Source organism: Miscanthus floridulus, chromosome 2, assembly GCF_019320115.1.
Source record: "Miscanthus floridulus cultivar M001 chromosome 2, ASM1932011v1, whole genome shotgun sequence".
Classification (NCBI taxonomy): domain Eukaryota; kingdom Viridiplantae; phylum Streptophyta; class Magnoliopsida; order Poales; family Poaceae; genus Miscanthus; species Miscanthus floridulus.
The window spans coordinates 162684573-162696911 of NC_089581.1; the positions used below are offsets into that span (position 1 = coordinate 162684573).

General features: G+C 46.8%; 2 protein-coding genes and 1 pseudogene across 5 annotated transcripts; 1 reads left to right on the forward strand and 2 right to left on the reverse strand.

Annotated features, from left to right (window-relative positions):
• LOC136540397 (B3 domain-containing protein Os03g0212300-like) lies at window positions 1-1932 on the reverse strand. The gene is given in 6 exon segments (XM_066532403.1): window positions 1-699; window positions 799-879; window positions 881-921; window positions 1015-1297; window positions 1462-1552; window positions 1690-1932. Coding segments are annotated over 6 exon segments (879 nt in total). The 5' UTR covers window positions 1755-1932; the 3' UTR covers window positions 1-381.
• Window positions 1933-2658: 726 nt separating this feature from the next.
• LOC136540398 (plant intracellular Ras-group-related LRR protein 7-like) lies at window positions 2659-7199 on the reverse strand. 4 transcript variants are annotated; one of them, XM_066532405.1, is made up of 9 exons: window positions 6985-7198; window positions 5697-5766; window positions 4941-4987; window positions 4685-4793; window positions 4397-4482; window positions 4003-4093; window positions 3241-3326; window positions 3074-3160; window positions 2659-2984 (listed from the first exon to the last, which is right to left on the reverse strand). In XM_066532405.1, the coding sequence occupies exons 1-9, from the start codon at window positions 7081-7083 to the stop codon at window positions 2871-2873; spliced, it is 789 nt and encodes a 262-aa protein (XP_066388502.1). In that variant the 5' UTR covers window positions 7084-7198; the 3' UTR covers window positions 2659-2870. The 4 variants fall into 4 exon arrangements, with proteins under 4 accessions (XP_066388502.1, XP_066388503.1, XP_066388504.1 ...); XM_066532406.1 differs by adding an exon at window positions 5434-5596 and having other exon boundaries at window positions 2659-3160; window positions 6985-7051; XM_066532407.1 differs by adding an exon at window positions 5434-5586 and having other exon boundaries at window positions 2659-3160; window positions 6985-7041.
• A 38-nt stretch (window positions 7200-7237) lies between these two features.
• On the forward strand, window positions 7238-9645 carry LOC136537368 (disease resistance protein RGA2-like; annotated as a pseudogene).
• Window positions 9646-12339: the final 2694 nt, after the last annotated feature.

Here is a 12339-nt window from a genome sequence, read left to right on the forward strand (position 1 = left end):
TACGAGCAACACACTCAATCTAAGCTTTTCACGAACCAAAGCTTTTAGGGATTCCATGACCACCATCATAGTAGTACGAGCTACTAACTTATCTTGGACGCTGTTCGTCTTATTACAATCCATCAAACATCAGTCACATGGTTTGTACCGTTTTAAACTTTTATTCCCTCTTAATGAAAAACGGGTGAAGTCCCGGTCGCGAAAAAAAAAATATAACGCTAGAGTAATTTCAGAACAGAGATCACGTCAATGACAGGTCCAGACGAACAATCTAATCCATCAGAAGCACAGAACTCATAGCGAATTCCTACTGACAGTGGCAGGAACCGCTCTCATCGCCCACATATTGGTTGAGGTTGACGTCACCGCGCTGCGATGAGATCAGGAGACGAACGTGCCGTTGTTCTTGCGCACCTCCACCTTGAGCACGTGCTCATCGTCCTCCTCCTCCGGCTCCCACTCTTCATCTTCGTCGCCGCAGCCGCTGCCCTCGCGGATCACCCGGAAGAAGCAGACGTCGCCGACCTCGAGACGGTTGTCCACGCAGAACTGATGCCACCCGTATTTGAAGGCGGAGCGGTCGCCGAGCAGCCGCTTGCCGCGCTTCAGGTTCACCGTCCATGAGCGCCCGCCCATCTGCAGCTCCACCCGGCGCCGGCGCACGTACCCGTGCGCGTCCTGAAACTCCACGGGCACGTTCTGCGCCGCAAGACATGAGACGATGAGACGCGAGTGGTGTGTGTATGGGCTACGATCTAGGCGAGCGAAAGAATTGACATGAGAGACGAGACGGCTCACCAGGTACTGGTTCTGCTTCGCCTCCAGGTTGCACTGCCTGAGGGTCACGGCGAAATGAGACGGCTCCGCGATGGGCAGCGAGCCGTCCGCCGGCGCCGGCGCCAGAGTTGGTGTTTCCGCCGCCTGGGCACACGAGCAGAAGGTTTTATGTTTGTCTCTGTCCTTAGACCGCGCTGCAGACGAGAGAGGTTGGATGGACGGGGACGTAGTACGTACCACCGGCGCCGGCGTGCAGATACTCCTTGCGGCAGGTGGTAAGGTCAAAGACCGTGACGATGAGGTCGCCGCGGACGTCGTCGTAGCGGAAGAAGAGCGTGTACCCTTTGCGAAGGTCGTGGGCGCGGGCGAACTTTTTCCAGCCTTTGCGGAGGTACATGTCGCCGTGCTTCTCGTCGACGAAGACCTCCACGTCCCACAGTGGCATCATCTCTCCGCCGGCAAGCCGCAGCTTGAGGTCCCGGCGAGCTCCGAGGACCGGAGCGAACTTAGTGGGCAGTCTCTGCGCGGAAGACGATCAAGTAAAGCAGAGAGAAAGACCTCGCTAGCAACCCCCGGCCCAGTTGATGAGATTCAGCGCAGATCGTAGTAGCAAAAACCCCCGTCTCGTCTCCCGTGCCAATTCTCTTGCCAGTGCCTCGCTAGCAAGAGAAAAAAACACCTTACCAGTGCCTCCTCGTACATTCCGGGGAGCAGGATCTTGAAAAACTCGAAGTTGCTGAGACCTGCCATCTCCTCCTCCGTGCCAGTCCCAGCTCTGCACAGAAATAAGCACCATGCTGGCTTTAGTTTTGGCATGGGATATACTAAGTGAATCGAATTCAGGGCGTTCCTATGTTTTTTGTTGTTTCAAATATCATATATGAACAGAAGAACAGTGGATGCGAGCCAAACCTGTTGGCTGCTGCCGTCCGCTCTCTGCTGGAGCCTCGCGGTGGCTGTCCAACTCCAGCCGGCATGGCGTCACCGCGAACTCTAGTCTCCGGCCGCTCTCTGGTCTTTGATTGCCGTGCGTTGATGGATCGGCAAGAAAGCAGAAGGGGAGAGGAAAGAGAGAGAAAGAGGGTAGAAGAAGATGGGGGCACTGGAGTACTGGACCCAGAGCGATGGGCCGATGGCGGGCTATACGTGCCTACTTTTTCGATCAACGAACAGTATTTTTCTCTTACACTAAATAAGTAACCGTACTTATTAGACAAGCAAGCCCAAACCAACGGGGCAATAGAGTGTACCCTGGAGGTTGCACAGAAAGAGGAGCTGGGGTAAGAGACTGGCGAGGCCGCGTGACTGCTATATCGAGTGATCAGGCTCAGAGCGGTCACATGGCGCTGCTTGCCTTGTAGGAGTACAGAGTAATAACAGAACTCACACAAATCATTTCTAAAGCAAGAATTGTCATTTCTCAAACTTAATTACAGATCAATCCTGTTGGAATAGTACTCTCAATAGTTTTTCTTTCGGATGCTATCTAATCAAGCTGCCGTTCAGTTGTGTAGAGCATGACAATGACAACCCTCACATTTATTCGTATTCTCAACCTGTCTTGTCGAAGCAGCTGCGATCCACTCTATGCTTCAATGCATTGAAGCTTTGTAGTGTCTAGTGAGTGTTGTTTATCACACAACACACAAAAGTAGAAAAGACGGGCATTGTGGCTTCTCATAGCCCGCGATGGTGAAGTGAAGGCACCACCAATAATGTCCTGTTCACGAGTCACAACTGAATTCCTTTTCTCCCTTGCATCATCAGGGTGGAATCTGTGTTGGCTTAGCCAAGTACTACTGCAGACTCAGTTGTCATGTCTTTGCAACGGTAGCTGTCAAGATGGACCTCACCAGTAGCAGAGCAAAAAAGATGGCGAAGTGCGCCAAATGCAATCAATACGTTGCCATATGTACACAAGATGTACAGGGCCACTTACAGCGTTGGTTACAAGAAAAAATGACGAATTCAGTTCATTTATGTGTGTAATGATATGCGTGTCCGTTGTTTTTCTTTGCGGGATGTGAGACTGATATGTACAGATCTACGGTCCTGACCAATTAGAACGAACGGAAGTCACTTGAGTTCTAAAATCAGTGGAAATCAACCCCTTCATCCAGGGCCGTGGAGCCCATCATGACCCTTGAATCAATCTGCTTGTCGAATTTCTTCCTTCTGCGTGCCTCAAACTCTTCAAATCCATCCATCTGCAACAAATACGAAAAACAAAATGGACTATAACCAAGACAAGATTGCCTAGGGTGCAGGAACACTCTAGATGCTGCATGTAACTTACTTGTTGGAACTGGTCCATTGTGATTGGGTTGTCGTGCAGCGACAAATTCTGAAGAGCCGTGCAGTCTTTCAGTAAGTTTTGCGGAAGCTGAAAATGCAAGTTCAAGTTGGGTGACAGGCTGTTGCAATTTTGTTGTAACTGAACAACAAATATCCAGTGCATAATACCTGACGAATTTTGTTGCCATTCAGTGATAAGAATTTAAGGCAAACTAGGTTGCCAATTGACGATGGCACATCTTCAATAGCATTTCCTGAATATTTTGCTTCAAGATTAGTTCCAGAGGTAGGAGATGCTGAAGGAAATGAAAAGCATGCTGTATTTTGTATCTGTTATCAATGGCTACATGCCTAAATCCTATTTAATTTATTTCACCACAGGTGCACAAAAGGGTGCATGGCTTTCCCTTGTCAAATGGACTGTAGGTGCTATGATAGGAGATGAGAAAGAGAAATGTTCTGCAGCACCCAGGTTCTGCTGTGGTGCATGCTGAGTTTGTGTTCCAAACAGAGCAAGGTCCACCTTTACTCCAATCATAAAGTAGAAGAGCATCCTAGGAGGATATGATTGTGACACCCCAACTTTTTGTAGATTGGCAAATGGTAAGAAGGTAAAAATACCATATAGGATTAATCGTATAACCTTCCGGTCACAGGCGGTAAGACTCTACAGGCGGTAAGACTCTACTGCAAGCGGTAGAGTCTTACCGCCTGTGACCGGAAGGTCCCGGGTTCGAGTTGCGGTCTCCTCGCATTGCACAGGCGAGGGTAAGGCTTGCTACTGACACCCTTCCCTAGACCCCGCACAGAGCGGGAGCTCTCTGCACTGGGTATGCCCTTTAGTGTTCTTGAGTGCATGCACATGAAAGCAAAGGAGGGGGTGGGGGACTGAAATGAGATCAAGGTAGAATTGCAGGAACTGATGAATACCATTGGCCTGAAATTCTTCCAGGGAACTGCAAGCTCCAATTGATTCTGGAAGTTCCTTCAGTTTGTTATCAGATACATTGAGTAGTGACATCTGCATTACACAAAGTAAAATAACAGTACCCCAGTAATCAGATAGAGCACTGAACATTATAAATAAAAACTTCAGAAAACTTTTGCTATGAATGGAAAAAATGATGGAATTTATCAAGATGAACTAGTTTCAGATAATGAAATTTAGAATCAAGATATTTATATTTGGCGAAACAAAAGAATAGATTCTTGTTTCTGTCGTATATAGCTATCCATATTTTTTTTAGTGACCAGACATGACTCTCAAGGACTTCCAAAAATAAGAAAAAGATTTCGGCATCTTTTAGCCAAATCGGAAACTTACTTTGCGCAAATCTCCTACACTCTTAGGCAGGCACAGTAAAGAATTTTGAAAAACAGAAAGTTGCTGAAGGTTTGACAGCGAACCCACTGGATGAAAAAAAAAGAAAGGTTAGAAATGGAGGCCATACTAATTAGAGTATGACTGTTATAAATCTCTAATTGCTAAGATGAAGGTTGTAACACCTTCACAAAGGTTAGTTGTTGTAGCTAAACATATAATAATAACACTTTGCATATTTCACTTCCATGTGTATTTGTGTTAGAGAAAGATAGATTTGTAGGAACTAACATTCTTCAGGCAAGATAGAGATCCTATTTCTGTCAAGTGTGAGGATTTTAAGATTCCGCAGGTATCCGATATTAGCTGGGATGTTTTCAATCAAATTACCAGCCAAAACCTACAGAAACAGAAAAGGACAAAATAATTCATTCCAAACAACCATAATTCAAAAGACAGGGATACATTAGAAGGAAGAATCATTCTTTCAGCATGCATTTCTAATCGGATAATAAATATGATGACTTCTAATGATGGAAACTCTTACAAGCCTTTGCATATTCACAAGTCTGCCAATTTCCTGGGGAATCTCAACTGCAACATAAAATAGAAACAATTAACACTGCTCACAAGAAGCATAATAAATATAAAATATATACTAAAAAGAGAGCACATGCGGTTTATAGTAGGTGAGGTTATTTGGATTCATATTCAGAAACTATGCCCATGCGAGCTGCTAAGAATAATCTTTCTCAGTTCCACAAAAGAGGAGAAACTTCTCTGGAGAAGCTGTGGAAGGATTCCCCATGAGGAAAAAGAATGAAAAGAACTTAGCTGTAGCAATTTTGCTCCAAGTATATGTACTTTACCAAACCGGCAAGTGAAATAGAAAAGATGTCCCCACAACTGATACTTATGTGAATAATAAAACTCAATAATAAAAGAGAGAGAACAACAAATATCTGTCGACAAGTACTTCGATAGCTAAGTACCAACAAATGAAAGAAAAACAAACACTGACATTGAAAAAAGGGGCGTACCCAGTGCAGAGAGCTCCCGCTCTGTGCGGGGTCTGGGGAAGAGTGTTAGTGGCAAGCCTTACCCTCGCCTGTGCAATGCGAGGAGACCGCGACTCGAACCCGGGACCTTCCAGTCACAGGCGGTAAGACTCTACCGCTTGCACCAGGCCCGCCCTTCAAAACACTGACATTGAAGATTAGTAAAACATAAAATTCCTTTTGTACTTGTGATATGTCCATTGAAAGCTGAATGTAACAAACAGGTACAAATAAAATCTGATTACCTAGCTTGTTATTTGTCAAGTCCAGAGTTCTCAAGGAATTGCCCACTTGTAGAACTTCATTTGGCACTTCCTGCAAGAGAACACTAACATAAAACAACAATGGAAGAGAAAAACGTGATATTCAGTAAAAGAGGTGTACAAAGTCTACTTGTGCTTTTCCCTATAATACAAAGATATGCAGCTCTCCTGCATGTTCGAGAAAGTCTACTTGTGCTTGTAGAGGCATCACATATAAATTGGCAATATATGCATCTCTCAGATGTGAAGAAATATAGTAGAAAAAGATACAGAACGGTAAGCAACTGAACAAGTACTAGTGTCGACCTTGAACTTTTCATGTTTGTGCATCAATCTTATATATCAGGAATTCGGGATACACATTCTCAACCTATCCTCTGCAGAAAAAAATATCGCTGAAATCTTACAAGCTACCGAGTGGTGATAACATGCTTAACCACGAAAGCCCCCTTCAACCTGCAACTGAAGAAGTATACATCACTGAAATAGTGACTGGTAGTGTGGAACATAACAAATGTTTTGCAATATTTAAAGGTTTAGCAAGCAGATGGTACTTTCTGAGTTGTGAGGGGAAATTCTTGTATAATTCCTTGTAACCCAGATACCAAATATACTCCGATCCCTATTTGATTTTCACTGTCATGCGTTTGCTCCTATCCCTATTTGGTTTTCACTGTACATGCGTTTGTACACATCAAGAACCAATTCAGCTGTGGGTCACGACACGACAATCAGGACCAGAACTAAATCATATCTGTCAAATAAAACATTAGCGTGCAGTAACATGCCTAGAATCACAAACCCTAATAGCAGTTTACTATCCCTTTATTATATATATAAGCGGCCAGCAGGATTTCTGCTCATAATGTGTCGATGGATGGAGAAGATCGAGGTTTACTCCTAACAATTAGAGATTATATTAGGTACTAATAATACTGTAGAAGCAGAACACAAAGAAGTAACTCAACATTTGTTAACGACGATGAAGTACTACTGCTGTACTAGTAATTACACTAATACTTTGCCATGGAAATCTCCCCAGCCGAGGCCAGCTTACAAAGGCCCCATTCATAATTCTTTCACCATGACATATTCTAGTAACTCAGAATCACTGGAACTCTGGAAGGGCTTCACCATGACATATTCTAGTAACTCAGAATCACTGGAAGGGCACAAAATTAGGCGAAGCCTAAGAAACGCTGGGAGAATCGGAAAAAGAAAAATCATAATTATGACAGCGGGCAAAGTTTGGGGGAGAGATGGCGCGAACCTTCAATCTGTCGTCCCGGAGCGCGACGATCCCTGTGGAGCGCCACCGCGTCACGCGGCTGGCCGGCGAATCGGAGCTCCGGCTGCTGCAGCAGCCCATCCCTTTCTCCTTGGAAAAGGCTGTGGACTTTTGGCCTGGGTCGTCGTCGGCGACTTAGATGGAGGGAGGCAGAGGCGAGGCACGGCCGGACGGGAGCGGTGGGATCTATATAGTTCTATACCAACGGGGAACCGTTTGCTACGGCCTACGGGCTATGGCGCCTAGTGGTCTCACTGTCCAGTGGGACCAAACTGGCTGGCTCTCTCGCCGGCAGGTGGGTCTGAGGGTGTGCTTACCTTGGCGTCTCCGGATATCTCTCCGGCTCCGAGTGCCTCCGACAAATTTTGGCAGCCCGTGCATAACGACCGGGACTATGGATCCTAACGGTCGCGGACGGTGCGGGACTGCGGGTCGAGTAAAAATCTGTCCTCAACAAAAAGTTTGTGGTATTTTTTTTTCGACTAGAAGTTCATGGTATGCGACAACATCTGTTTTTTAATAAAAAAATCTGCGGATGCAGTGTCACATCCGCACCCGCACGCACAGGTGTTAATAAGAAGTTAACATACATAACATAATAACAATAAATATAAAATTTGGAAGAAAAGAACACATAATTATCAATTTATCATTATCAATGAATAGGAAGTTCACAACAACTGAAGTCTATTCTAGCAGTGCATACTGTGTGGACAACAGAATCCATAAGAATCCGTGGGAAATTTACTTCGAGACCTCTAATTGGAGTGAAAAAAAAAACATACATTTCAAGCCGCGCGGGTCACTCATGGCTAAATATGACACTCGTGCCTGACACTATCGTGAGTCCTGACCTAAAGACACTTATAGGTTCCCGCGGGTGTGATCATCGTCCCTAGACCGGACAGCCCCTACGGCCTCTACCCGGTGGCCTATAAACTCTGCTTTATGTCCGCCTAATCAAATATAGTACTCCATTCTAAATTATAAATTCACTTTGATTTTTTTTTTTGCACAACCAATTTGCTATGCATCTAGATATAATGATATAACGTATATCTAGATAGATATCAACTTATATGTATCAACAGTTAAAGTGAATTATAATTTAGAACGGAGGGAATACATAGTATAGTATAGTTGTATACTATCCTCTCCGTTCTAAATCATACAGCTACGTATAGTATAGTGTAGATTCTGAAAACGTTTCCCTGCCTCTCCGAGTTCTCATTCTGTCACATCATTTAAGCAGTTTGGCATTGCCCATATCAATTGGCATTCTACCAAACTTTGCAGACTTTGGATCTATCCTGGAATGTTGGTCTGGAGGGATTACCTGAATCAATTGGAAATCTTCGCCATTTGAAGATCCTGAACTTATTCCGATGCTGGAGTCTACTCAGATTTCCTGATTCCATGTCTAACCTTGTGATGCTGGAGAGTTTGAACCTCGCTGGGTGTGAGCAGCTGACTAAGTTACCTGGTGGCATAATAAGAAATAGCAATCTAATGCACCTGAGAAATGACCAATGCCGAACTTTGGAGGGGCTGCCTAGTGGATTTGGGCAGTGGAAAAAACTTGAAACATTGTCCTTACTCATTGTAGGTGACAAACATAGCGGTATTGCAGAGCTAGAAGACCTCAATCTATTAACTGGTGAGCTGAGGATTGAGTGTTGGTCAAACAAGAACGATCTGACGACTGAGAGCAAATATAAGGAACAAGAGAAAGCTAAGCAGCTTGACTTTGTCATGGTCTCATGGAGTTCATGTCCATGTGATGATCCCACAAGCATCGAAACATTTCTTGAAGTTCTCGTGCCACCTGAAAACCTTGAAATCCTTGAGATAGATGGTTACATGGGCAGTAAGTTTCCCAGTTGGATGATGAAGAGCATGGAGTTGTGGCTTCCAAATATAGTATCCCTCAGTTTGAGCAATATCCATAACTGTAGTTGCCTTCCACCGTTTGGTAATTTTCCGTATCTCCAGTCTCTTCAGCTCCGCCACATGACTGGCGTTAATAGCATGGGCTCTGAAATATTTGTGGCGAAACATGGTAGTAATCTATACCGATCATTGAAGGAACTGCACTTTGAAGACATGCCCAACCTTGAGGCCTGGCCAACATCATCAGCAATGGATCATACGGATAATCAATTAGACCTATCCATGTTCCCTGCTCTTAAAATTGTCACTGTGACAGAATGCCCACGGCTGAGGCCAAGCCCGTGCCTGCCAGATGCCGTGGCAGATCTGTCGGTGTCCAGCAGCAGCGAGATGTTATCAGTGGGTAGGATCGTCGGACCATCGTCTTCGGCTTCCCCGTCGCTTCTGAGAAGACTCTGGATCAGACATTGTCGTGCTACCTCTAGTGGCTGGATACTGTTACGGCACAGACCAAAGCTCGAGGATCTGGTGATCGAGTACTGTGAGACGCTTGGTGCTCTGCCAGAGGCCATCCGGTCCCTTACAACCTTGCGGAGCCTGAGGATTCTGAATTGTGCTGCACTGGAGGCTCTTCCAGAGTGGGTAGGCGAGCTTCTAGCGCTTGAATCTCTGGAGATGAGCTGCTGTCCGAAGCTGGTCTCTCTGTCGGACAGGTCTGCAGTGCTTGACTGCGCTGTGCGCTGGAGGAACTGACCATCTCTGGCTGCAGTCCTGTGCTGAAAGAGAGGTGTAGAGAAGATACAGGCACGGATTGGTTGAAGATAAGTCACATTCCAAATGTCTTCATCTCCTAACGTAAGTAACACATGTGTTATCTAGTTATTGGCTTAGTAGCGAATATTTATTATTGCTTATAGAACTAAAAATTATGTTCCTTTCACCCACGCATGCAGCAACAATGGTGGACATCTTTGACTGTTTTTTTTTTCTGTCTCCTCCATTGCTTGTGACAGGGAACGTGACCTGTGATCAGTATCCATTGAGTTTGTTAATGGGGTGATGTGCGACAGTTTCATTGCTGCTACATTAAACATTCAGTTTTGTTGGTACTGAGTGTAAGTTAGATTTAGATCGGGGCACTAATTTCTTAACATTTGACACATTTGGGAATGTAATGATTTTATAAAGAAAAGTAAGATATCATTTTGTATGTTAGCAAAATGGAACATATTGATATTGTTGATCATATCTTATAGGTTTTTCCCCCAAAATTTAAATGATATTTCTAATTTTTTAGTGGTTTGGAAAGTACAATCCGTTTGACCGTTTCTAAACTTTTCAGGCTAAGTCACCTCGTTGAATGAGTATGGGTGACATATAGCATACTTTGCAATTAAATATTCAGAAACATATAGCAATTTTTTGTGCAAATCACTAAAATGGATCATTTACAATATATATAGCCCATATGTCAAGCTTTTTGGAATTTAAATTTTAACTAGTAATTTATTTAGAAGGTAGAAAATAGCATAGGGAAGAGCGGACAGCTGCTCTGTAGCCCCAACTCCGGTGCTATTGTTGCACCTCTCCGATTAGCGTGACAGGAGCTGTCAATCAGCATGCATACTTGCCAACATGATAAATTGATCGTGCCAATGCATGTGGCACGATAAATTGATCGCCGACTACATAGTGGTCTGGAACAAAGTTCAGGACATAGCCCTCGCTGAGGCGGCAGATCAGCTAGTCTGGAAGTGGGCGTCAGACGGCAGGTTCTCGGTCCGTTCGGCATATGAAGCTCTCCATCTCAGCTCACACCCATTGCCCGATTGCGACGGACACTTGGGCGCCGCTAAGGGTGAAGCTGTTCCTGTGGTTGGTGCTGCGAAGAAGACACTGGACTGCAGACAAAAGGCGCCGCCACGGCCTCGACACCCATGAACTTTGCTTCCTCTACGCACAGGAGCCAGAAACAATCGACCATATCATCGTCTCCTGCTCGTTCTCCCAGCAGGTGTGGTGGGAAGTCCGTGCAGTGCTACACGAGACAAGGCACTTGCCGGCATGCCATTCAATCCTGGACTGGTGGCCACCTGGCGAGGCCTCTGGATAGGAGAGTGCAAGAAGGGGGCAGACTCTGTCTTCGTCTTGGTGGCCTGGGAGTTACGGAAAGAAAGAAATGCAAGGTGTTTTCGCGGAGCCACCACCCAACTAGTCACGCCGCTACTGACAATCAAGCATGAGGCGGAGCTTTGGGTTAGGTTGCTTATTTAAGCGAGTAAGACCGTCTCCAGGGTATGCATAACGCGACCTATCCTTAAAATGCGTGGTGCACAGTGTTTTGACGGTAAAAAGCTACGCTCCAACCGAGTAGGACAATCGCATGACCCATTTTGCGAGTCTACGCGGAACGCAAATAAGCGCCCCATCTCCGTCTCTTTGCGTCTCCATGCAGCGTATAGGCCCACCACCACGATCGGAGCCGGCTCAACGCGGCGGGCGCGCAGCTGCTCCGCCTCGCCACGGCCAGCATCGAGGGGGGCACGCGACATGAAGAACCTTCTCCGGCGTCGGGTGGGATGCCGCACCGCCTTGTCGCGGTACAACCGGAAGGAGAAGACGCGGGCGGCCCTAGATCCGGGCCGCGCCTCCACCGTCGCCGAACGGGGACGGCCCGCGCTTGCTCCAAAAGCCGTTGGTCGCGCCTCCTACTTCCCCGACTGGAGCTAGGCGGCAGCATCTCCTACTTCCCCATCGGTCATCTCCTCCGGATCTGGCGTCTGCAGCGGCTGAGGGAGGTGGCGGCGTCTCCAACTTCCCCGATCTGTCACCCCCACCGGATCCGGCGCCGAGCGAGGCCTCCGGCGGAGACCCTTGGGGCGGAGGAACTCCGCACTCTCGATGTCTGTTGTTTTAGCGGCCTTGGTAGGAGCTTTGGAGCGGGGAGGATGTCGGCGGGTGTCGGAGCCTCGGTGCGGGGAGGACGGCGGACGGCGTGAGCCGCGACCGCGAGTGGGGGTCTGGGGGAGGCGCGCGCGAGAGTGAAGCCGTGCTCGCCGCGACCGGAGGAGCGACGCCGATGGCCCAGCCACTCCAAGCAGACGTTGCCGCCTAGCTCCAGTCGCGCGAGACGACCTGGTGGTCGTCGGTGGGAGCGACACGGAGGCCCAACCGCTCCAGTAACGCGGCCACGGGGGCGAGCGAGGCCGTGGACTACGCCATTCAGTTTCTGGACCTCTTGGCCGTCGAAGAAGGCAAGTTTTGAGTGCGCGGCCCTTTCTATGTGCGTGAGCCAAACTATGGAATAGGTGCCGCGTTTAGGTTCTCGTTGTTGGAGACAGTCTAATAGGCTAGCCGAAGGGGTGCGAGGGTGGGCTAGAGCTTGGTTGAAAATTTTAGCAGCCCCTTTTTATTCATACTCATTTATTCTCCTTTAATAAAAAATGC

Bases quoted from the DNA above. Each gene is read 5' to 3' on its own strand.
- LOC136540398 (XM_066532404.1), bottom strand. From the start codon at position 7,083: ATGGGCTGCTGCAGCAGCCGGAGCTCCGATTCGCCGGCCAGCCGCGTG. The intron at 4,794-4,940 runs GTAAGAGTTTCC...CTGTTTCTGTAG, and splicing joins TTGTGAATATGCAAAGGCTT to GTTTTGGCTGGTAATTTGAT. The intron at 4,483-4,684 runs GTTAGTTCCTAC...TTTTTCATCCAG, and splicing joins CTCTATCTTGCCTGAAGAAT to TGGGTTCGCTGTCAAACCTT.